A 26716-nucleotide genomic window follows, 5' to 3' on the forward strand; every position below is an offset into this window, starting at 1 on the left:
GACTCAATTGAAGTTGTTGTTGACCCTACGAGCTCATTCATCCATAGTTCCACCTAAATCAATTTAGGTACTATTAACCTTAACATTAAGTTAATGAGAGCTTATTTTAACTCATAGTGATCGATCGATGACTCGGGTCGGGATGAACGCAATACCAACACCATGTAATTACAACGACTCAATTGAAGTTGTTGTTGACCCTATGAGCTCATTCATCCCTAGTTCCACCTAAATCAATTTAGGTACTATTAATCTTAATATTAAGTTAATAAGAGCTTATTTCAACTCAGAGTGATCGATCGGCGACCCAGGTTGGGATGAACGCAATACTAACGCCATGCAATTGCAATGACTCAATTGAAATTATAGTTGAACCTATGAGATCATTCATCCCTAGTTTCACCTAAATCAATTTAGGTACTATTAATCTTAACATTAAGTTAATGAGAGCTTTTTTTTTAAAAAAAAAATTGGGGTAGGGGAAGGGGAATGAGGGAGGGGATTACAATGTGGGGAATCGAACCCTCACCAACAAGGTGGAAGTTCAGGTAACTAACCAACTAAAATAATATGATTCCCCAAGTTAATAATAGATCATTTCAACTCAGAGTAATCGATCGACGACTCGGATCGGGATAAACGCAATACCAACACTATGCAATTGCAATGACTCAATTAAAGTTGTTGTTGATCTTATGAGCTTATTCATTCATCCCTAGTTCCACCTAAATCAATTTATGTACTATTAATCTTAACATTAAGTTAATGAGAGCTCATTTCAACTCACAGTGATCGATCGACAACCCGGATCAGGATGAACGCAATACCAACACCATGCAATTGTAATGACTCAATTAAAGTTGTTGTTGACCCTATGAGCTCATTCATTCATCCCTAGTTCCACCTAAATCAATTTAGGTACTATTAATCTTAACATTAATTTAATGAGAGCTCATTTCAACTCAAAGTGATCGATCAATGACCCGGGTTGGGATGAACACAATACCAACACTATGCAATTGCAACGACTCAATTAAAATTTTTGTTGACCCTATGAGCTCATTCATTCATCCCTAGTTCCACCTAAATCAATTTAAGTACTATTAATATTAACATTAAGTTAATGAGAGCTCACTTCAACTTAGAGTGATCAATCGATGACTCGGGTCGGGATGAATGCAATACCAACACCATGCAATTGCAACTAATTAATTAAAGTTATTGTTGACCCTATGAGCTCATTTATCTCTAGTTCCACCTAAATCAATTTAGGTACTATTAATGACTCGGGTCGAGATGAACTCAATACCAACACTAATTGCAAAGACTCAATTAAAGTTGTAGTTGATCCTATGAACTCATTCATTCATCCCTAGTTCCACCTAAATCAATTGCAATGAAATTTGTTGGATCAAACGACTGAGCTATTGGAAAATTCTAACAGATATTCATATCTGTTGCAACAGATGACATATCTGATTTAATTATCAAATAGATATTTGCATCTGTTGTGATAGATGACTGAGTTATTGAAAATTTTCAAACAGATATTAATATCTATTGTAACAGATGATATATCTGATTTAATTATCAACTGGACATTTATATCTGTCGTTACAGATGACTGATATAGTGGGATATTTAAAAAGGTATTGATATCTATTGTAACAGATGACATATCTGATTTAATTATCAAATGGAAATTTGCATTTGTAAGTTATTGGGATTTTTAAACAGATATTTGTATCTGTTCTAACAGATGACTGTGCTGTTGGAATTTTTAAACAGATATTTCTATATGTTGCAACAGATGACATATCTATTTAAAAATCATTTTTTCTTTCAATTTTAAAGTTATCTGTCCGAATAGATAAAGTAGTAAGTACTATAAAATGTGATAAAAAATAAAAAATTTCTTTTTCTTGGATAAAAATGAGTTCATTGAGTAGTTTTATCTTATCTTTTCAATGTCACTAGTCTTCCTTGTGCCCCTCAAATTATTAATGAATATTAATTATATTAATTAATGAATATTGAAAAACCCAAGTCTACGTACACAATACATCTAGAATTATCTCATCTCTCATTCAACTTTAGCCCTAAATTTACTTTATTCATCTCTAATCTTTTTCTTTCTCTCCTCTTTAGGTTAGGGTTATCACAACCTTTTATCTCTCTTTTCTCTTCTCTTTCTCAAAAAGATCCTTTCGTATCTAAATCGATCCATATTTTTTCTCGACTGAAATTATTGTTTTGATCCCCATTTGACATGAAGGTATGGTTCACTATTGCTCTTTCATTCTCGTCTTCTTCTTTGCAAGTTATTTACATCTGCTTTTTAATTTAATTATCATTTACCCATATCATATTTATTTAAAAAATTTGAAGAAACTTTTAAGTGTTGAATAAACGAATTGAGAATTTTTATTATAATATGCGAAAAAAGTATTCTGTTGGGAAAAGTTTAAAAGTCTTATTGGCATTATCATTTTTTTATATGTATTTTGTTTGTTTCTTTGTTTTGTATGTTGTTATTGATATTGTTGGTGGGAATGGCATTGTTGGAACTTGTGGTGTGGTGGTGTTGATGGCGTTGGAACAAAGGATGTTGTTTCTTTATTGTTGATGATGATGTTAATGGTGTTGAAATAAATGTTGTTTATTTGTTGTTGATGATGTTGTTGATGGTGTTGGAATAAATGTTGTTTCTTTGTTGTTGATGTTTTTTATTTGTTATTTCTTTGTAGTTTATGCGGTTGTTGATGTTGCAACAGACAGAGCAACTGTTGGAACAAATCAAACCACCAGCAAGGCTGGTTTGATGTATTTCTATAGACTTCACATCTATTGCAACAGACTCCACATCTGTTACATCAGACTCCACATCTGTTGCAACAGACTCTACATCTGATGCAACAGACTCTACATCCGATACAACAGATAGATTATTAACATAGATAAAACTCTTGCCTCATGGGCAAGACTTAGTTTAGAAAACTATTGTACTCTGATTATAAACTTCAAATGCAAATTATTACTAATATTCTTTTTCTCAATGCAGGTTTCAATATGCATTCTTTGCTTATGGCGCTCCAATCATTGGATGGACCAACTGTAGACCGGCAATAATGGTAGATGTAACATTTTTTAAGGCAAAATATCGTGGTGTCCTCATTATAGCAATGTCAAAGGATGGAAACAACAACATATTTCTTTTTGCTTTTGGAATTGCAGACTCAGAAAATAATGAGTCTTGTAACTAGTCTTTCAATCAGTTAAGACATGCAATTAGGGTACGTGAACAATTGTCTATTCTATCAGATCATCACCCAGCCATTGCAAATGTCTATCCAGAGTCTCGGCACGGGATATGCATCTATCACATGGAGAAGAATTTAAGAAAAAAATACTTCTCAGATGTGGTTTTATCACTCTTCTACAACACAGCAACAATATACAAACGAATTGAATTTTATACTTTCATTGATGAGATAGAAAAAGTCAACAAAGTTGTTATGGAGTAGTTGAAAGAAGAAGAACCAGAAAGATGGGCTCATTCATTTCATACCAACAGAAGGTACAATATGCTTACGACTAACAACATAGAGTCCATAAATGCGATACTGAGAAAAGCCAGGCAACTACCAATACTGGGACTGATCAATTACATTCAAAACAATTTACAAAGTTGGTTTTATGAAAGAAAAATAGAATCGCAAGGCAACTTTCATGACATCACACGTTAGGCGAAAGTGGAGGTGACCGACAAGATTCAAGTCGCCTTGAAATTGAAAGTAAGTAATTGAAATTGTATTTTAATAATAGAGAAATATACTGTTACTATTTTTTATTGCAGATTATACATAGTTGGTTTACTGTTATTTATGATTTATTGCTAGTTTTTTTATTTCCTTGAGATTCGCAAGAGAAATATGTGTTTTGTTTCTTCTAATCATAATTGCGTGATCGTTTGTGATTTGATGTTATATGCTTGATTGTAGCTGTTTTTTTGGTTGCCTCAAGATTCACCCCCTATGTATGGTTGATTGCTCTGTATGCCCGATTCTGCTTATATACAAGATGTTTCACTAGAAGTTGTCATTTATTTATCATTTTATTTACAGGTAGACCCCATTAATGCAACAAGATTTGTTGTAAGAGAAGAAGGAGTTGAATATATTGTAGGCCTGAAGAGTATGACTTGTCAATGCTTGGTATTTCAAACAGATGAGATACCATGCACCCATGCAATTACAGCGATAGAGAGTAGATATATGAACAAGTCTAGCTATTATTCTCATTGGTTCTCAAGATAGTCTTGGCTACAAACATACTAGGGAGAAATCTTATGAGTTGGAAGCACAGCATCATGGATTATCCCAGATAGGATAAAGGATTTGATCACAAACCCCCAAGATAAGGAGGTTCTGCTTGGGAGAAGACAAACATCCACATATCCTAGCAGAACAGAATCTTCAAGAAACAATTATAGATTTTTGAGATGCAAAAGAACTAGGCATAACAGATCAAATTATCACTATACTCCTATCCTTCATCCATATGCAAGAAGATATACAAAGAAAAATAAGAAACATGATTAGTTTTACTTTTTATCTGAGAAGTTGGATCAAAATAGCAATTATAATAGGATTTTTTAATCCGTATTTTAGTTAGTAACAAGTACTTTTGACTTTCAATCACGAATGTCTTCTTATTTATATCAATTTTTAACTTGTGGTGAAGTATTTAACTCAATACCTCTTATTGATTGTTTCTAAAAATTATTTAGCATGTTAAATTTTCTTATAAATTGATGTGTAAAAATATATCATATTAACAGGATTCGGGGAAGGACTACACCCCCAAGAGATATGATGTGAATAATTCCACGGAATACACTTTAAAATTTGCCTTGAAGGCAAGATGCAGAACAAGTTGTGCCCCATGGGCAAAAGTTGACACTAGCTTATTCTGCAATGATTCGGCAGATGATCTACAACACTTGCCCTAGAGGCAAGACTTAAGCCCCAAAGAAACAAGTTATGCCCTATGGTCAAGAGTTGACACGAACTTAGCGTGTAATAACTTGGCAGATGATTTGCAGCTCGTGCCCTAGAGGCAAAACTTAATACAACAAATGAACAAGTTATGTCCCATGGCCAAGCATTGATACTAGATTAGTGTTTGATGATTTGATAGATAATTTATAAGTTTTGTCCAAGAGGCAAGATTTTTAGACCCCAAAGGAACAAGTTATGCCACATGGGCAAGAGTTAACACTAGCTTATTCTGCAATGATTCGGCAGATGATCTACAAAAATTTCCCTAGAGGCTAGACTTAGACATCAAAGGTGGTTCAACTATCATTTCTTGTACAATATGTGCCATAAAATACTTGTATAATTTGATCTCTGTAGCTTAGCTTCGTAGCTTGTAATACAGCACATATTTGAATGCAATGGTTCAATAGAATACAACAGATTCAAAGGAAATGAAGCATTAAATGTTTGTTCTTTTTTCCCAAGTTCAGCTTATGTGACATCAATAGTACCTAAACATCTTCCATGGAAAATTTCAAATATATAGCACTAGAGAAACAAACTATACCTGTTTGTGGCACAAAACTAAACTATTGTAGCAGCCCCGTGTTGGCAGTATAAATTTTTGGGAAGATGTATTACTTGTACACCCTAGAGCGCGCACACAACATACACACGTGCGATGTTCTTCAATCTAAGGAGAAGAGAATTAATATCACAATGAAAATTTTCAAAACTATGGAGATTACTGCTGACATCGCTGCCATCAAAACTAATTTACTTAAAGGATAAATTTATTAGCATGATGCCAATGACGAAGAGAGTTGACAAATTAGAGGATTTTGTGTCTATAACAAGTACCCAAAGTATATAATGTCTGTAACAAATCTAACTTTATTGTCATTTAGAGGACAAAACCAAGAAACTAAGACATAAGCATTATCTATAATGACTTTATTTTATTTACAAGACTCTTCAGCAAGTCATTGGCAAACCTGCACAGGAAAAAAAACTCGACAAAACCCTCAATACCTATTCCAAAAGAAACTATGACACTTGGTCATATAACTTCAACGAATTCAAATAGCAATAACTATGAAGACATCATGATTGACCGCGTTTTGAGATAATCACCATCATAACCATGACTGCCAAGCCCATGAAAGATGCTCCCAATGTTATATCCACAGTGCCTAATTTAGCACTTCCATCAATATTAAAGAAAACCTTGTTGCCTCCAAAGAGATTGCTGAAGAATTCTGACAAGCTATTCATCGTATCAACCAAAGTTTGTGTTACTGTTCGTGTAACATTCTGCAAAAAGTCTGTAAAAGAGTTCCCAAATTTAGATTCTTCTGCCTTAGATTTGGAAGACGTACTCCTTCGGGATGACTGAGAAAAGGAATCAGCATCAGCAACGGATTCATCTATCTTGTGATCCGAGTCAGGGAATGATGCACCTGCAAAAATGGTATTGTAGTAAGAAGCTTGACCATTATGAAATATTTGAGTAGAATCAATGATATAGATTTCTCACTGGTTTTCTGTGAGTCGAGGAATTTTTGAAGGGATGGATTTTGCATTACCGTATTCCACACATTTGGGTCACAAACAATTGAAGCAACAACACCCTGGGAGGGGGGAAATAGAATCAACATTAGCAAACCTGGCACACTTGTAACCCCCAGACACTGCTAAGACCACACTCCTAAGAGCTCATCAAGTTATTAGGAGTGCCCACTAGGATGCAACATCATTAAATCCAAGAAAATGGATAAAAAATTACTTCAGAGGGCTTTTACATCTACAACGCCTAATCCATCTAAGCCACTTCATGCTCATGCCTCAAGCTAAAATGTGAATGAAGAAAGCTATTGACGCCATCCATCCGCTAAACAATAGAATTGGATATAACAGTGGACTATACACTTGACACCACAAAGAGTTATCTTGACATTAAAATGTTGCTGCTTCTTAAGAAATCTAACTATGTTACAGATCAGTATTAGACTCAACTCAAATGTATCTCCTCTACAGATGTCAACGTCTAGAAAGTGGTACCTAAATAAAAATCAAATGAGGCAAACCACGCTGAAAACTCAGAATAAAAAAGAACTCTAAATTCTCACAGTCACTCGTAATTCCAAAAAAAAAAAGTCCTTGGTTAAGGAGATGACACAAGTGGATTAGGGGACAGCTTATTATATAGTAGTTCCACTTTTTATGCTGCAACTACAATATTTAGTTCAGTTTTTGTTAACTGGATCGTCTCACTTGTTCAAATTGAACATATTCATATCCGTTCCTCACCCCTAGTAAGGGTTTATACTAAAGGATTAAAAGAAAAAAAAAATGCTATATCTAGTTTCAAATACATGAAAATACAACACTAGATAGAATATGAAAACTAAGAGAACATGTAAACATAAATGACAAAGAAGAAAACCAGAGCAGAGAAAGTTTAATTTAGAAACCTAAATGCATGCATAGCATGTTTTGGCGCAGACTTTGTGACTACAGTCTCGCTGACAACACAAGCTTTGGAGAAGGGTGATGAGCTCGAGCCGGATACACAAGATCCACCATCTTCATTAGCAGATCCAGACAAATATACCTTGTAAATTTAAGAAGAGTTTAGAATTGACACTATGTGAGTAGTTGTTCACATCATCTATTAGAACAGATAAACATCTGTACGCAGAGTAATATTGAGAAGTATATACCACAACCAACATTCAATAGCCTTTCGAATCCCAGACGTAAGCCTTCTGGGGGCTAAAGGTTAAATATTGATGAAAGTATTACGAAAAAACTAAACATTTCAATATTAAGAACAGAACAACAGCCAAATAGAAAAGAACATTTTCATTATCTCCTTCATCTATTGCAAGTCCAAAACTTAAGTTTCTATCTTCACTGACACTGTCACATAAAAAATGCATTTGGACTCTGACAATGTCACCCAACTATAATACTAATGAGAATGATATTTTATGACACAATAAGTTGAAAATGCCCACTTTTTTTAATTAATCCAATAGCCCTTAACAGCAAAAATTCCTCAACTCCTTGTGATTAATATATATGAACTCTCACAGTGCTTATTTGTTGTGAGTTTTAAGAGGTAGCTCCTTTTCAAAAGTTCAGTTCATATTGGGCTAATACAAGTTACATTAAAATGAGGCAACATCAAATCGAACATTGTAAGTTTGCAAGTACAACACATCTCTTATTATCCTAATTAGCAAAATTTTTCTTGGGGAGACAATTGAGAAAGCATGTTCATTAAAATTGTAATGTTATTCGCCAATCAAATCAATCAACTGAGTGATCACTCTTCACTTTTACTTAGTAAGTTCCATCTCACTAGAGTAAATTTAACTGATCTTTGAAACTAAATTGAACATTGTAAAGTTTGTTGCAACATGTCCCATTTTACTCTACTGAACAAAAATTGATTAAGCAAACAATTGAGAGGCGTGTTCATTAAAAATTGTAACTTTATTAGTCGATCGAATCAATCAACTAAGTAATCACTCAAACACCATTAAGTTTTACAAAAGACTTCAATTTCTATGATTATAAAACACAGACACACCAAAAGCAATACTTCAAAATCAACAATAACAATAGATACTACTCCCTCCACTCTATTTTACTTGTCACGTTTCATTTCACAAGAATCAATTTAACCAATCTTCCAAACTAAACTGAATTATATTAATTCACTATTTCAAATATAAAATTATCATATTTGATGAATAAGTTGCACTAACAAACTAAATTGCAGAAGTTAGATATAATGTGATTCCCTCCGTTCACTTATCACATTTTGTTTAACGAGAAACAATCTGACTAATCTTCTAACCTAAATTGAATTTAATCAATTCACTATTGTATACAAAAAATGTAGATATTATCTACAAAAACTATACATAAAGTACTGTAAATTGCAATAGCACAGTAAATCACGTACTTTTCAAGAGCGTGTTTGAGATCAGAAGTAGCTTCCTGAAGAGACGGAGCACCACCAAACACAACTCTCGGTAACGGTTCACCCACACTAACCATCATTTCCTCCTCTCCACCAACCATCTCCCAGTCATTAAACTCCGCCACCACTTTTTGCATTGGCGACACATCGAATAATCCTTCTCCACCTCCGCCGTTAACTGCTGTGACAATGCTGGATTTCACATTTTTTTATGACAACAATATAGCGAAAACGAACACCGGACAGACGACGTTACGTGCGGCGGTGTAAACTGGATGCTCCACTGTAACGAAACAGAATCCGATGTTTGCGATGGTGACTCCGACGACTTTCGCCGCTGCTCTGAATGCTCGTCCACCACCCATCATTTTTTGTGATTAATTTTTTTTTTTCGTTTTGGAATTTGGATGGATTATGGAATTCTAAAAGAATGAAGAGACTCATTGGAGGGGCAAAATGGTACTTTTAGTATATTAAAATGTAAGGAAGGCTATTCTTTAAAGATATTTTTATTTAGGGTCAAATATCTAAAGTCACCCATATTTGAGTCCATGGCATGCTATTTCCTGGTTTTTTAATTATGCTTGATTCAAATATCATCGAAATATCTTATAGTGAAAGTAGACACATAATTTTGTCCCTCCCCAAAAGCATTTTTACCATTTACCCTGTCTTACCACGTATCCTACCCGCATGGTAATTTTTCTACAAGAAAAAATAAAATAAATAATCACCTCATCATTTTATTTATTTTTTTATTTATTTTTATTCCAAATAGCAAATTCTAACAAATTTTATCTTTTTTTAAACATCCCAACAACCTCTTCAATTAAAAATTGACAACACATCACCACATACCCCCTAACCCTACGTCACCACAACCCCTAACCCCCTAATACGTCTTTTCCATTCTTGTTAGACCCTTAACATAATTGAGTTTCTCTTTTGATGGAATACAAATATAACCCACATATACATATTTCCACTAAAAGGGGCCCACAGGAAGAAAATAGACATCACTTATCTTAACCAAAGAATCCATCCATATATACACGCTATATTCCAAAAAAGGGGGACCCACTTTGAATACTCTCACTCACCATCACACAGCAAAAAGGGTCCTCACCATTCTTTCGTAAGGAGAAGATATACACACAGAAATCATATACAGCATATACAGGAAAAAAAACCCAGAGAATTTTCTCTATTCTCTCCTACACATACTCACCAAAAATTCCTCCATTTTCAAAAAAAAACAAGCCCCCACACAAACGCCATTAGGGACCTCATTTTCTTCTCCTTTCTTGCTCCCATCGGCATACACACTCAAGCTCTCACGATATATACACCTCATCATACTCATCGGAAAGCACAAATACTGATCGAAACTAGTGAAGGGAAATCAAAAATGAAGAAGCCAGACTTGGCCCCAAAAAAAAAAGGATGAATTAGTGAGAGGTTTTCGTTGAAATCAGCTCTGTTTTTTAATCGATTTTGCTATAATTTCGCGTACGGGTGGATCGGTTCTGTGGTGTTTCTTGGGTTGGGCTAATCAGGCTTCGTTGCTGTTTTGGGGGTTTGGGTTCTCGTTCGTCTCAACTTGTTCATCACAACCAATTTTTGGGCTTCGATTTCTGATACCGAATTGGAGTTTTGTGGGTCGAGGTTCAAATTGAGGCTTTTTGGGCGCAGTGTTATCTCCGATATATTGAAATCTGACATTTGAGGTCCAATTCTTTAACCCATTCTCTTCGTTTTATTCAATTTGATGTGTTGATATTGTGAGTTGCGTGGTTTGACTGATGATAATTTTTTATAGTATGTTTGAACGTCTGTAATTGTTTGATTTTGATTGGTTGCTTCTGCATTGGAATTGGTTAATTGATCAAGAATGAAAGTGGGGCGGGGATTAAAAATGGATTAAAAAAAGGGTGAATTTTTGGTTAGTTTGATTCATTGGTTGTTTGACTTGAAATGGATGTTAATCGAACTCGATAGTATTGTGTTTTAGGTTGAAGCAAAAAATAGACAAACGTTAGGGGTAGGCAAATTTAGGGATTATGGTTTGTTGACTATTCGAACTGTGTGATTGAATGGTTTTTGACTTTATCGCTTTGGGATCACTTGTATCATTTGACCGGAGAATGCCTCGAAGTACTTGTATTATTTTATTCGGAGAATGCTCTGAAGTATTTTGTACACGGAAGACGTTCATGATGAAGGCCCGAGGCATCGGGTGAAGCATTGGAGCTTAGTCTAGGATTAGTTTAGAACAGGATTTATATTTCTGTATTTTTCTATTTTGGGACTGTATAACTCGGACTAAACACTATATTTTTTATTCGTTTTGTTTTGATTGTTTTGATTGTTTTTTTGTGGTTTGTATATTCGTAGTGTCAAATTAGTCGATACACTCTTCCAAGTGATCGTGGTCAAACCACGGGGTCGAGGGGTGCCTAATACCTTCCCCTCGGTCAACAGAATTCCTTAGCCAGAATCTCTGTTCGCAAATTAGTTTAAAGAGTCAAATCGTTTTGAAAAGGATCTTTCAAAGGTGACTTAGCACACCGGATTATGTCAAGTGGCGACTCTAAATAAAAAATGTAAATAATCCTTTTTCAAAACAAATTTTCAATCTTTTATCACTTTGATAATAAAAAACCCTTTGAAACTTAAAACTATATCTTTCGGAGTTAAAAAAAGGGGTGTTACAGTGTATGACAATTCTTCAATTGTTTTGCACAAAATTCATTATAAGTAAGAAGTTACTTGAAAATAGCTTAAATTTTGGACACTATATATAGTTTTCTAACTCGATTTTATATAGCCATAATACATAAACATCACTTTAACTTGAAATCAATTGAGATCTATGAATTTTAATTTTGGGTAAACATAACTAGACACTTAAAATTTGTGTAAAATTGAACAAGCAGACACATTCGCCCTACGTGACATAATACACGTTAGAACGCCACATAAGATGCATGTGCCTACTTATTCAATTTTATATAATTTTAAGTGTCTACCTGTGTACACCCATAGTTGACGAGCATAACAAGCTAAAGTCGTGTTAGGCGGCACATTTATGTATTATGATGTCGTCTTAAAGAGTAATTTGTAAGAACGTGTCTAATAGTGCAGGTAAAAAAGACGGTCCGATACACTAAAGTTTCCGCTATGCACAGGATTCGAGAAAGGATCCCACCACAAAGGTATATTGTACGTAGTCTCATCTTGCATTTCTATCAGAAGTTGTTTCCAAGGCTTGAACCCGTGACCACCTAATCACATGTCTAATAGTGCATGTCGCATATTAAAAAAAAATAAAAAATGAACCACTTAAAAATCGACTTAGTGATTCCATTTGATTTCAATATTTGAAAAATCAACTTAATTAATTTAATTTATTTTAGAGAAAAATCGACTCTACCGAAATATAAACTCCCCTAATAAAAGATTAATGAAAGTTGAATTTAAGATTTCCAATAAATTAATTAAGTAAAATGGTTAACTACTTGTTTTCTCTTCAATAAAACTATACAAGTTATGTGTCACGGGCTCATTTTTCACTGTGCCAGTGGCACACAATTTCGTCCATGCGACGCCCATGGTTCCCCCAACTATGGGCCAGCCTTCCTCATTTCCCAGGTCTTTAGCACGATCCTGTGCCTGTGGGAAGCTCGCCTCAAAGGTTTGCTCCCTTTGGTGCCGCTCTATCAACATGTCGGCTGACATGGCCAACGTATAAGCAACTCTTATGGCGCACCTTTAATCCTTGGATCTCATTCATATGTGCTCCCGGTGATGGCTACGGACATACTCGTCCCTCGCCTGGACCTGGGCATCGTTATAGCGTGCACAGTCCTATCCTCAAGCTTGACATCACCTTGTGCATGTGCACTTGGCCTTTGCTTCACCCGAGTAGGGTAACCTTCAATCCTTGGCCTTTGTCTCAAGCGTCTTCCTTAGTCATGCCCTCTTATGTCTTATGGCATTGCCAAACATAGCCCACGCAACTTGCATCCAACTTCCATAGCATAGTGTCGCCCCACTACTGCGCGTCTAGGCCAACGGACCCTTGCTCGCTTGGCTGAACCTTGACCAGGCTCACAAGTTAGCTCACGAGTCTCTTGGGGAGAGTATCTCGATTGCTCTATCGGCTTGGAGGCGTCCTTCCATCATTTAGACAGACCGCGGGGCATGTCGATTCATATAGCCAACCTCTAGCCTTGTCGGGGCGCCCAACGCTAGTCCACCCGACCCCCTATGAGTACCTTGCGCATTGCTTTGACATGCCAAGGCAGGCCCTTGAGGTTGTCCTTCAAGGCAGCACACTTAGGGTGGCCATCTGTCGACACGCCCGGGGGAGGCTGGTAGGCTGTCACCATGTATACTCCCCTTATATATGCTAAAAATAAATAATCTCAATGTCCACCACTAGACATCATTTTGCCCGAGAACTATACTGGGGCTTAGATCATTTATCCGACCTTCAAATTGGGTGTCGTCTGTTCCTACTCCTTTCTCTTGACTTCCTTCATACCTCCATAAAGTTTCACCCTATTCTCATACACATGGAATGAGTTATGGCCTTCGGACCAATCAGCAAATTACGACAATGCCACTAAACTTTGGCCAAGTCAAGCCCCTATCCAAACGGACTCCAAATAACCCCAAATTTGGTAAGCATACATAAGGTACCCTTAATATCAACACTCTAAACCGGAATCCTTAGATTCCACTTGTAGCTCAAAATGACACGGCACTGACATCGAACACTGCACACGATCCTCACCATGCATCCGCCCCTTGGGCTCACACCAAGCCCTCTCCAAATCACCTTGGCACACTTAGGACATGTCATGCAACATATATAGATGCTTGTTGCCTCATGTTATGCCCTTTTGCCTCATCTTCGACTTCAGCATATTCCCTCAGCACATGCCGCCTGCATAGCTGACAAGGTTGCGGCCTAGTTGGCACGCACAATCCTGGCGGGTGATAGGCCCCAAAACTTTGGGGCGTCACATATGACTACATAAATAAGAATACATTATGTCAACTAAAGAACAAAGGTAACAAATAGCAAAATTTTGGAAAGAATAATGAAGACAAGTACAATCCGACCTCTCTACAACAATCATCCTCTGTTATAGCAAAGCACGCTTTTATAGAGACGTTGAGCAAGCCAACTCAAGTTCAGCAGCATTTTGATCATCGGTAAGGTTGCTAGGCATGGCATGAGGTATTCTATGGCGTTTCAGTATACGCGATTCTACAACAATCATCCTCTATAATAGCAAAGGACGCCTTTATAGAGACGTTGAGCAAGCCAACTGCGGTTCAGCGGCATTTTGATCATCGGTAAGGTCGCTGGACATGGCATGAGGTATTCTATGGCGTTTCAGTATACGCGATGTGGCTATTCTTGCTGATTCATAGTTCAAAACAATCACCCTCTCATCATCCAAATCAAATCTTACGTTCTTTTGGTTACCATCTTCCACAAGTTGACGTAAATGTTTCAGATTCAAAACTTCAACACCATTAACCTTCTTTACCTGTACAAAAGTGGTTCAAAATTTCCCCGGAAACAAAGAGGAAAATGATTAAAAGGCGCCGTTATGCTGTCTTATTTCAGAAGAGAATGAAGTAATAGAAGGAACGAGTGTTTTACCTGTAACTCGGCAAGGCGCTCATAACCAGCATTGATATCATCCATCAACACCTAATTGATTACGAAAGATCACATTAGCAGCATTTATTGCGTTGATCTGTGAGTACAATATTAAGGAACCACACAGTTTCGTTTCTATGTTGCAAAGCAAAAGTAAGAGAGAACAAGAAACTGAACAAAATAAATGCAAATGTAGTTTGCTATATGCGAAGTTAACCGGAAGAAATGGATTGGCCAAGGTAAGGCATGCCTCCCCCCATGCATGAAATCTTACTGGAAACATGTGAACCAAACTTTGCCATGAAAAAATGAGACTTTAGCCATGTTGCAAGAAAGCGTGAAATAGTCACCACTTTAAATATTTATGGGCTTGAACATGCATCAGGTTGATTGGTCTGTGGGCTCGGTGCATGGAAGACAATTATTTATACAGGGAAGGAGGTTGAATGACTTGCACCAGAAATGATCAGACAGAGAGTTAGGAAGTGACGTGGATGAATTCTTCCATTAAGAGACTTTTATTTTAACAACCGTGGTGTCTAGGCCAGCTTGTGTGCGCAACTCAACTAATTACACGGGATACCTGTCACCTCCCACCAACAAGCATCAGGTAACTCTATCCACCACGACTTTAAAGGACTTTATCATGTCATTAATGAGGTTATATCATGTTTAGGCGGGTGCGGATTCAACAATCCAACATTTAAAGTGCAGAGACTCGCAAAAAGTCATCAAGCAGCAAATATCCTAATCACGATTACAATGTCTACCCATTTGGATCCAACGATTTTGCGGGTCCTCCGCATGTATTTAGCATGTGAAACAATGGCAGAGCTTCATGGCCTTTTTTTCCTTTCCTATTTCCTATTTTTACAAGAGATATAATGTTCTACTTTTCCATTTGACAGAAGAATAAGAAACTCTAGATACCTGTGAAAGGATGATTAATTGTTCGCCAGGTTTCTTAGGTAGTTCCCGAAGTGCTCGTTCACACAACCGACGGGGTGAGGTGTTGTACCATTCTTCTCCATACTCATGAAGGAATGGTTGAGTTAATGGAATAAAGACGAGACCAGCAAAAATGAAATAACTCGGAAGCTTGTCAAATTGATGAACTGGAACAAGTGGCTGCAACTGCATAATATTGAGTAGTTGTTAGATACAGTAGAGAGTTAACGCCGAAGAAACCATTAAATTTACAATCACACAAGTTAAAAGATGTTCACTTTAAGGCATAGCAAAAACTACAGTTGTCTTCTTGACACCCTACTTCCATGACCAGATCTCCAAGAGTGACAAAGGAAAAATTAACCTCGGCCCAATCCCATACCAAAATACTTCTACCAAAACAAAAAATTAACATTGGCCCAATCCTGAGTAAGGATGATGATTTATTGAACGTTCACTTCACAACTTGTGAAAATGAAGAAATTATTTCTAGAGGAGCATCACGTTAATTATGTTATTAACCGAGGTTCTCCTTCTTGTAGATGCAGCAACTGAAGTCTATTTGTTTGACTACCTACAGGCATCCAGGATTTGGTCAAAAGTTTGAGAGCCCACTAGGAGATATCATATTTGAAAATAACAACTAATATTGAAGGTTAAATAAAAGTGACTTACAGGATGAAGCGTGATCTTGAAATCATGAACTTCACCATTCCTCAAGACTTTAAGTTCAGCAGTTTCATTTGGTTTCTTCATAGATACGAGATGGTCAAATGTGATTCTCTCTCTGTTACGGAAAGGAACTGCAAATCATAAGCAATCTCAGGAGTCAGAACTTCAGATGATGGAAATAAGGTCGCTAATTTAGACATACATGGAACTATGGAAGTCAAAATGAAGAAGGGCAAACTTTTCCAGCACAAAATAAGTTATCCCAGCCTTAACAATTCTTATATCCTGCACACCACTTACGCAGTTCTGGTATAATTACGAGCTATTCGCACTCAAGAGAAAACTCAAAGTAACAAGAGCCTAGACTCTGGGTTTTCCATCTTCCAAAGCGAGGTCACTAAAGTTATTCATAGTTGTAAGCTAAGAGAAGATAAATGCTTTTAAGTTGATGCTACCATGCTTAAAAGAGCCAACGGTGAGAACCAACATCCACGTTTCATCCAAATCCATCATTTTACCTCAAGAAAACATTTGAAGCAAAAAAAGAGCATCTGCTATAAAACGTGGAAGAAAGAAAGAACTCTCCAGTCTGGTAAATTACAGTTACTGTGAAGAAGAAGAGAGCTCTACAATGTGGAGACTTATACTAGGTTTAACTATTGGACATACAAATCACAAGAAAGAGAGGAGCAAGAGCAATCAAATCATTTTACCTGTTCCATCATTTGCTATGGGTACACCATCAAATGAGAGGACTATATCATCTTTCTTTAATACTCTAGAAGCATCAGAAAGTGGGTTGATTCGGCTAATGAGTACACCTGTCAATTTGGACTGCATTTGGAAGTATTCTCGAATTTGTGCATTTTCAGTAGGTTGGCATGACAATCCCAGAGAGCAAAACCCGACGTATTCACCACGTTCTTCTACGCCAGCTATAAAATGCTTTATCACAGGAACTGGAATAATGTAGCTGCAAAATCCAACCACAAACGGAACTCGTAAGGTCAACCAAGAAGACCGTAATTTTTGTTTCTAATTACAAATACTCTCCAAATTAGATTGTTTAATCAAGAGGGATCAGATTAGATTTGACTGGTTGTAGCATGAAAGCTACTATGTATTTCCATAAGCTATACAAATGTTCACTAAAGCTATTAAATGTCATCAAACAAATCTCATTTTCAACTGTATGTAACAACTACAACAACAACAACAACAACAATAAACCCAGTATATTCCCACATAGTGGGGTCTGGGAGGGTAGAGTGTACGCAGTCCATACCACTACCTCTAACGAGGTAGAGAGGCTGTTTCCGATAGACCCCCGGCTCAAGATAAAAGGCAGTATAAGAGGCAGTATACAAAAAACATCAAAAGCATAGAACATAATAAAATAACATAGATACGACATCCACAAAAAGTACCTTGCCAAACAAAGGACACCACAAATCCCCTACCTACTGACTACAACTCAACCACACCCTTAGCCCTCTATCCTAATGTTTTTCCTCCATATCTTCCTATCCAGGGTCATGTCCTCAGTCAGCTGTAACTGCTCCATGTCACGTCTAATCACTTCTCTCTAGTATTTCTTTGGTCTACCCCTACCCCGCTTGAAACCTTCTAAGGCCAACCTCTCACACCTACGAACTGGGGCATCCGTGCCCCTCCTCATCACATGACCAAACCATCTCAACCTCACTTCCTGCATTTTATCCTCCACTGATACCACTCCCACCTTCTCCCGAATAATTTCATTCCTAACCTTGTCTGCCCTTGTGAATCCACACATCCAACGCAACATTCTCATTTCCGCCACCTTCAATTTTTGGACATGAGAATTCTTAACCGGTCAACACTCCGCTCCACACAACATAGCAGGCCGGACTGCAACTCTATAGAATTTGTCTTTAAGCTTGGGGGCACCTTCTTATCGCATAAAAATTCCCAAAGCGAGCCTCCATTTCAACCAACCTGCCACAATACGGTGAGAGACATCCACATCTATCTCTCCATTCCCCTGAATCGTAGACCCAAGATACTAAAAACTATCCCTCTTGCAAACCGCCTGAGAATCCAACTTTACTACCACCTCCTCCTCAAGTCTCGAGTCATTAAACTTACACTCCAAGTACTCCGTCTTGGTCCTACGCAACCAGAAACCTTTAGACTCCAGGGTTTCTCTCCAAATCTCCAGCTTATCATTAACCCCTTGTCGCGATTCATCAATCAAAACTATATCATCCACGAAAAGCATACACCAAAGCACCTCGCCTTGTATATTCCGCGTCAGCACATCCATCACCAAAGCGAATAAAAACGGACTAAGAGTTGATCCCTGGTGCAACCCTGTCAAGTCATGCTTCGTATTTGTAAATGCATGAATAAGGACTGCATATTTCAGAAAATTAAGGAATTTCCAAGACGACTTGCATTGCCTATGAAGGATGATTTTTCTTTTCAATTAAATAAGTGAATCAGAAGATGAAGAATAGAATGGTAGAGAAACTAGGACAAGAGGATGAGAAAAATGAAAAATGAGGGGACAAGATTTGCAAGAGAATACATGTTAAAGAAGGAGCATGTGCCCAGGTTTAGGTAAAGGAAAGAAAAGTAAGAAACCAGTTGGGTTTACTTCCAGCTTCCTCTTCTTTTTTTCCCATAGGAGGGTAGCAGGGAGGGGAGGAGCCAAAGGTTGTTCCCGCTTTTTTTTATTACATGTATAATGAGCCAGCTGAGATGAAAAATTGCAATTGCGCATCATAAAATTACAGTTACAAAAGGAAAGGTCAAAGCATGATTGAAAATAGGAGCTGAGTGTAATTTTGAGTTACTTTAATTTGTGACAATGCGAGTGGATATTAGCGTATATTCCCATCAATATTTAACTAAGTAATATATGGTAGCCACGTGACGATACCCGCCAAAAGAAAGGGGGCCTTTCGTAGTCAAATGCGTACGAGGAAAGGACCTATATTTGATGTCGATTCATCCACACTTCCATTCCTTGTAGAGGAAGGCTAACTGCTTGCTGGCTGAGCAAGCGATAAATGAGGCAGCGGAAAATAGATCTTCATAGTAGTTATGGAGACAGAATGTGACAAAAAGATTCTAATTTACCCAATATTTTCTGCACCCGAAAGGTTTTGGAAAGCAACTCCAGCAACTTTGTCACCCATGATTGCTGGTCCTCCGCTATTCCCTGGATTTATAGCCGCATCAATTTGTATTGCCAATAGTTGACTAGCACCATGTACATATTGTGTCGGTTCAACCCTTGAGACAACACCTTTTGTGACAGATATATTGTCTCCCCCTAGAAAAAAGAGAATATCATAATTATATTTGTTAGAGAACTCATCAGATGCAGGTATTTATGGCCATAAAATTAAGTAAAGAAAGAAAAAGAGAATAATACAGTGAAGGATTAAAAAATATAACTAGAAGTGAACTAAATTCAGAAGGATCTGTACTCTTGAAAAGGAGATCTAGTATATGTAAGCTAAAAATAACCAGCATTGCACCTAGTTGACAGCAGAGAGAACAAAAATACATACTCGAGGCTCCCTCTCTCTTGTGGATCTACTTTGTTCGCTGGTCGCATGAGCTCTCGAGAAGGATATAGAATTCGGGAAAATGGTGCACTCTTTAAAATGAGAGCTTATTTGAAAAGAAAATTACTTTTCAGATAGTTACTCAAGATTTCATTACAAGTAATTTATACATTTATCCCTAGCCACTTCCTCCCAAAGAATTACCTTTCATCATTTGCTCCTCGAAAATACGAGATCAAGGGGGGAAATCAAGTTTTACTCCATTGCATGTTATACCAGACAGAACACAACAAATATTATCATTCACTGACTATCATATCCATGGATGCAGCCTTTGGGATGTAAAGTCATTTCTCAAGTATATTAAACATCTCTTAAGTAGAAGATTGTTTATTTTGCCACAAGAAAAGAGGCTCCTATCTTTTATAGGATTTGATAAATGGAAGGAAATTGCTAATGAAGTGGAACAAACTAAGGTAAAGGGAGCCCAATTTCCTCAGTAGAAAGAGAAGTAACGTGCATTTATTAAACTTTTGAATGAAGTGAGGCCCTAATATAAAAATATATATAGGATTCATATTGCTGATCCCGATTAATTTGGATTGAGGTGTAGTTGATTGAGGTGTAGTTGATTGATTGGCTTTGTGAGAAAACATGAAGAGAAAGAGCTTGTTTGTGAGTTGTGAATCAATAGTCAGATTTTTTTAAGAGGTATAACATACCATTGCTAATCATGAACAGTATATATCACACAAACAATAGCAAAACAAAAGGAGGCCTTAGAGTTCGAATCAAGTATGTGGTTTACAATCCATGTTGAATCAGTTGCAAGAAAAAAATTACCTTGAGGATAACCAACAACAGCCACAGCTTCTTGGAGAAATGGAACATCACCAAGCTCCAAAGAATTCATGCCCTCCCAGAATTCTTCACTTTCTACCACCAGAATAGCCAAGTCGCATTCATGACCAACGGCCTGAACTGTTGCTCTATACTTGGTTGGAGAACCATGCTTTCTTACAAGCACAAATGTATGATCAGCCACAACATGAGCATTTGTCAGGATTCTCTTTCCCCGAATAACAAAACCTATAATGTTAAGAATGCAAAAGTAAAAAAGTAAGCTTTGTGTTCTCTTAAATTTTTTAATAGGTCAGTTCACTTGCTATGAACTTTGTATTCTCTATCTGTTTTCAAAAAGAAATTATCATAAACAGGGAAGGGAGGGGGGAAATGAGGGAGGGGAATTGAACCTCCATCAACAAGGTGAAAGTTCATGTAGCCAATCAACTACACTACCGTGATTTCCCATCTCTGCGTTCTCTTAGATATTTAGTACCATCAGTCAACACAGAAGTGGTTGGCTTATTTTAGGTGTTTTAGGCTAAAATAGCTTTTAAACACTTTTGTAGTGTTTGGATAAGATAAAGAAGTGCTTTTAAACACTTTATTTTAAGCCAAAAGACACAAGTTAGGATTTCTAACTTATGTCTGGAGAAATCTTTCCATCCTTTCACAAACACTAAGCAATCTCTCTTGCACATGTGTCCCATATTTTACTAGACATCCTTATGATTCAACCAAAGGGCGTATAATTTATCAACTACACAACAAAGATTTAAAGGATTAGGTTTTCAACTTCACCATTCCTTTCGGGGGAATACAATTCGAGATGAAAAATTTCAAGAAACTTATTTTCTTCCAAGAAATAGATTAAGAATTAAGGTTTCCTCTTCTTAGCAAACAAATCTCAATCTTGCAACTGTTGGGATTAGAGGTGGCAAAATTAGCCCAAATTCATGAGGTCTTAGGTTCAATTTCCAACAGAGACAAAACACTAGGTGATTTCTTTCCTTCAATTCTAGCCTTGGGGATAGAGGTAACTGATACCTGTTATTGGTGGGAGGTGGCAGGTATCCCGTGGAATTAGCCAAGGTGCCTCACAAGCTATACTGACTCCACGATTACCAAAAGAAAATAATATAACCCCCTAACCTGCTCAAGCTTGGGCAGATTATTGACCCACCTGTTTATTAACTCAGCCCATCAAAGTTTGGGTTGATGTCTAGCCCAAATTGATTTAGGAGAAATCTTATGAAAGAATTTTCAAATTGACATTTTTTTATTTGATATGTTATACAGTCAAAATGAAAAACTAATTTTATAACGTACATGAAAATTATACAACAACAAATGAAACAATTAAAACTTAGAAAGAGATTTTTGTGTGGGTGTGTGTGGGTGGGGAGGGGAAGCGTAAATGACCCGTATTTCATCCCATATCAGCTCAAACCTACTTCAGCCCAAGTAACTTCTAAGGGGTCAATAACCCGCTCATTTATACACTCTCAAATTCAGCTCTACCCCCCCATTTTCCACCTATACTTGGGATTATCTCTAATTCTTGCAACCCTTGGGTTAATAGCAAGTATTTATGTCAAAAAACAAGAACATAAAACATAGACTTTTTACAAGACTTCCTTGGTAAATGAATTATCAATAGTCATCAAGAAGTGAATTTTCCTTTCAGGAATCCATAAAGCCTCACAATATACAATGCCAAGTCGAAAAAAGGAAGCAGATATGTAATTGAAAGATTACCGGAGCTCATAGATTTGCGCTGAGATTTATTCTGCCAAGGAAGGAAGTAATTAGGACTATTAGAAACAGTAAATATCTTCACTACACTATCCAATGCTAGCTCAATTGCTAAACAAGCATCCATCATTCCATCAGAAAATCGCGGCGCCACTCACTCTCCTTCCGAAACTCAACAGTACCATTTTCACTAGAATTCGATCTATTTGAACTCGAAGTGGGAAAAAACGAGGATGAAGCTGATGTATTAATAAAATTGCTGATGTAATTATTGAGCGGGAGGAGTCTCCGGTGATGTATCGGAGCTATGCCAGAGATTGGAGAATTAGATTCACTATAAGGTCAATCTAATTCGTGTTCCCTTAAATCACTTAACATAAATTCAGCTGTACCTTTTTAAGGGTAAACCCTTGGGGCTCATTTGGTTGGGGAACAAGTTATCCCAAGATTGTTATCCCACCCTTGATGTGGGATAAAAATAACACTACAATCCGGGGATAACAAACCCCAAGAGAAGTTATCCAACGATTTTATTCCAACCAAACATGGGATTAACTCATTTTAAAATAATCCTGGGATTAGTTATCCCTTATCCCTCATACGAAAAGATCCCTTAGTAAATGAAGTGTCAATATTGTCATTAAGAAGTGAACTTCCCAATCCCCTAATCACCCCACAGCCCACCCCTTCCTCCTGCCCTCCCCTCCCCCACCCCTCCCACACCCGAGCTCATAATTTTGTCTCCAATACAACAACAAGAACAACATACTCAGTGAAATCCCACAAGTGAGGCCTTAGGAGGGTAGAGTGTATGCAGACCTTCCGAAAGACCCTTCGCTAAAGTGCAGCAAAAACAATTGTCTCAAATACATACAAATGTTTTTAAGATAATGTCTTTAATTGCACGGAACACAAGAAAAAGAAATGTAAGAGAAAGATTACTGGAACCGTAGATTCACGCTGAGACTTATTCCGCCAAGGAAGGAAGTAATTAGGACTACTAGAAACAGTAAATATCTTCACTATGGAATCCAATGCTAACTCAATTGCTAAATAAGCATCCATCATTCCATCATGAGATAATCGTGGGGCCACTCGATTATTTAATAATCTTATTTTTCCTTTTAAATAATATTATTTAATAATCGTATTTTTCCTTTATTCTACCTTTTTATAGTAGCTCTACCATGTACCCAACTTTTCTAGTAAGTAATCCTTCAAACTATTGGTGTGTGAGATTATGTAACGACGGAAAACCATACAATCTATCCAAACGTTGTATTCAACAAAACAATGATACAATACAATATAATACGATACATTATGATATAATATGCAACAACAATCCAAACAGAGTGTAATTCTTGCAACCCTTGAGTTAATGGCAAACTATGAATAAGAACTTCATAAAAGATAGCCTTTTACAAGGCTTCCTTAATAAAATGAAGAGTCAATATTGTCACCAAGAAGTGAACTTCCCTTTCAGAATCCATAAATATCTCACAATATACAATGCCAAGTCCGTAAAGGAAGCAAACAGAGGATGACTTTCTGAAAAAAAAAGATGCACTTACCTCCGTTTTAATTTGTTTGGCCTATTTCCACTTGACACGGAGTTTAAGAACATAAAGCCCTTTAATCTTGTGGTAGTAAACATGCTACGTGAAAAATTGAAATAAAAGAGTTGCCAAAAAAGGAAAAGGGTCATTCTTTCTAAAAAAGAGAAAAAGGGCAGCCCGGTGCATGGGATGGGCCCGACCACAATGGTCTATTTTACGCAGTTTTATCTTACATATTACTGCCAAAGGCTGTTTCCGTGGCTTGAACTCATGACCTCCTGATCACGTGGCAACAACTTTACCAGTTACTCCAAGGCTTCCAACCAAATGAACCCCAAGTGTCTACCCTTAAAATGGTATTACACATTCTAAAATTAATCCCGGAATTAATTATCCCTTATCCCTCGTACCAAACGAAGCCCTTAGTAAATGTAAGTGTCAACATTGTCATCAAGAAGTGAACTTCCCAACTAAAATCCATAAAAAGATACAAGTCTTAACTTCACCTATTCACCCCACGACCCATCCACATCCGATGCTCATAATTTTGTCTCAGATACAACAACAATAACAACACCAACAACAACAAACGTAGTGAAATCCTACAAGTGATGTCTGGAGAGGGAAAAGTGTATGCAGACCTTACCACTACCTCGAGGAGGTAAAGAGGTTGTTTCCGAAAACACCCTCCGCTCAAGTGCAGCAAAAACATTTGTTCCAGATACATACAAACAAATGTTTCTAGGACAATATTTTTACTTGCATATCAAACACAAGAAAATTAAAAAAAAACTCTCATCTTTCCTAACCAAAAAAAAAAGTGAATTTCTTTCTTGAAAAGAAATGTAAGAGGGTCGTTAGGTACACCCGTGACCTCCCGATCACGTGGCAACAACTTTACCGGTTACTCCTGTGACCTTGGGAAAGTGTCATTGTTTTTTAAACGGATTAAAAAGAAAAGTAAGACAAAGAGATTACCGGAGCCAGTAGATTCACGCTGAGACTTGTTTTGCCAAGGAAGGAAGTAATTAGGACTACTAGAAACTGTAAATATCTTCACTACACTATCCAATGCTAACTCAATTGCTAAATATGCATCATTCATTCCATCAGTTAACCGCGGCGGCACTCGCTCTCCTTCCAACAACTCAACAGTAGCATCATTTTCAGTTGAATTTGAGCTAATTGAGCTCGAAGTGTAATATAGTACTGTAGCGGAAGAAAAAGCATTAACAAAATTGCTGGTATAAGTATTGACCGGGGCGACTAATTTCCGGTGAGTTAACGTCGTTATGACGGGAATTGGAGAATTTACGGCGGTGATAGGGTGGTGTCTGTTTAGGAGCCGTCGTGTTGATCGCAGAATTAAAGCTGATCGGAACATCGTCGGAAACCGGCGTATTTCCCGGTGAGGTTCACCGGAGCTCAAAAGGGGGAAAGGGTTTAAGGATTTGTATTACAAATTCCTAAAACCCTTCAAGAAAAAAAAACTCAAGAAAATTAAAAAAAAAAAAAAAAGGAAAAAAGGGAGAAAAAAAAAGAAGAATAAAATAAATGTTATAAATATATTACCACAGTGAATGTCTATTTATGAAAAAATTAGAAACTCGGGATAAATAAAGGGTTTCATTGTAATTAAATCAATAAGAAATCCCTCAAGAAATAAGAATTACTCTCTATTCTTTCTCAATTCTTCTTCTTCATTTTATATTTCATGATACGTTATCAGCACGAGACTCTGTCAAATAAGGTGAGATTATAAATCTAAAGGTAATTTCAAATTTAGTAATTCTGTATGTTATTTATCTTTTGCTACTAATGATATAATTATTGTTGGATTTGGGGAAATATAATTGGTTTGGAACCACTTATGCTTTTAATTTGTTCATGAAGAACAATATTGATGAGAACAATATTGTTAAAAGATATGATGATAAATTAAGTTTCATCTCATTAAGAGGGTAAGGCATTGGGTTACGAGTTCCAATGCACCATAATAATAAGATGTTGGGTTCAAAGTCTCATTGAGTTATAGCCTAAGACGTCTTTATATGGATAAGACGTTGAGTTTGAATCTCAATGCACCATATTAATGATATTATGATGGCTAGGGCAAAAAAAAATGTATTTGATAAAAAGTCATGAAACTTGTCCATTGAATATGCCTCTCTCGACGCAGAGTTCTTGCCTGCAGGAGTATCAAACCACTTCCCAATACTTGTTGCTATGAACCCACAACCAAAATCTGGCCCAAAACCATTCAAGCTATACATGACTGTGCTGAAGCACCCTGATTTTGGCAGGATTTTGGAAAGGACTTGGCATACCAGGGTACATGGAACAAAACAATATATATTATGAAGCAAACTGAAAGCACTGCAAAGAGAGTTGAATAGGTTGAATAACCATCTAGCCTTGTACAGCCAAAAGTTTCAACAGGCTCGAATTAACCCAGAGCTCACACAAACCAAACTCATTGACCACCCAGTATGCTTCTCCCTGATTGAACAAGAAAGATCTTGGCTGACTGAAGTCCAAAAATAGAGTGACATAGAGGAACAGGTCTACAGACAAAAATCCAGAGTGAATTGGATTGATGATGGAGATGCTAATACAAGTTATTTTCATACTCAATTGAAGCTTAGAACCAGCAGGAACTCTATAACTTC

At 36.9% G+C, this 26716-nt stretch overlaps 1 protein-coding gene and 1 pseudogene across 2 annotated transcripts; both read right to left on the reverse strand.

The window, feature by feature from the left end:
• Positions 1 to 6034: 6034 nt before the first annotated feature.
• LOC107850065 lies at positions 6035 to 9526 on the reverse strand (annotated as a pseudogene).
• Positions 9527 to 12504: 2978 nt separating this feature from the next.
• Positions 12505 to 25608, reverse strand: LOC107851307 (protease Do-like 10, mitochondrial). 2 transcript variants are annotated; one of them, XR_001668962.2, is made up of 9 exons: positions 25026 to 25592; positions 20734 to 20979; positions 19457 to 19652; positions 17047 to 17306; positions 16337 to 16464; positions 15644 to 15847; positions 14714 to 14764; positions 14164 to 14597; positions 12505 to 14070 (listed from the first exon to the last, which is right to left on the reverse strand). XR_001668962.2 is itself a non-coding variant. In XM_016696264.2 (8 exons), the coding sequence occupies exons 1-8, from the start codon at positions 25429 to 25431 to the stop codon at positions 14349 to 14351; spliced, it is 1740 nt and encodes a 579-aa protein (XP_016551750.2). In that variant the 5' UTR covers positions 25432 to 25608; the 3' UTR covers positions 14100 to 14348. The 2 variants fall into 2 exon arrangements, 1 of the variants encoding a protein (XP_016551750.2); XM_016696264.2 differs by lacking the exon at positions 12505 to 14070 and having other exon boundaries at positions 14100 to 14597; positions 25026 to 25608.
• Between the last annotated feature and the right edge of the window lie 1108 nt (positions 25609 to 26716).

The sequence above is a fragment of the Capsicum annuum genome, chromosome 12 (genome assembly GCF_002878395.1).
Source record: "Capsicum annuum cultivar UCD-10X-F1 chromosome 12, UCD10Xv1.1, whole genome shotgun sequence".
NCBI classification, from domain to species: domain Eukaryota; kingdom Viridiplantae; phylum Streptophyta; class Magnoliopsida; order Solanales; family Solanaceae; genus Capsicum; species Capsicum annuum.

What these genes read in the sequence shown, in the direction of transcription:
- LOC107851307 (XM_016696264.2), bottom strand. Translation starts at nt 25,431, where the DNA reads ATGTTCCGATCAGCTTTAATTCTGCGATCAACACGACGGCTCCTAAAC. An exon ending in GCGTGAATCTACTGGCTCCG is followed by an intron (nt 20,980 to 25,025) that starts GTAATCTCTTTG and finishes TTAACATTATAG; the next exon opens with GTTTTGTTATTCGGGGAAAG. An exon ending in AGCGCCTTGCCGAGTTACAG is followed by an intron (nt 14,598 to 14,713) that starts GTAAAACACTCG and finishes ACTTTTGTACAG; the next exon opens with GTAAAGAAGGTTAATGGTGT.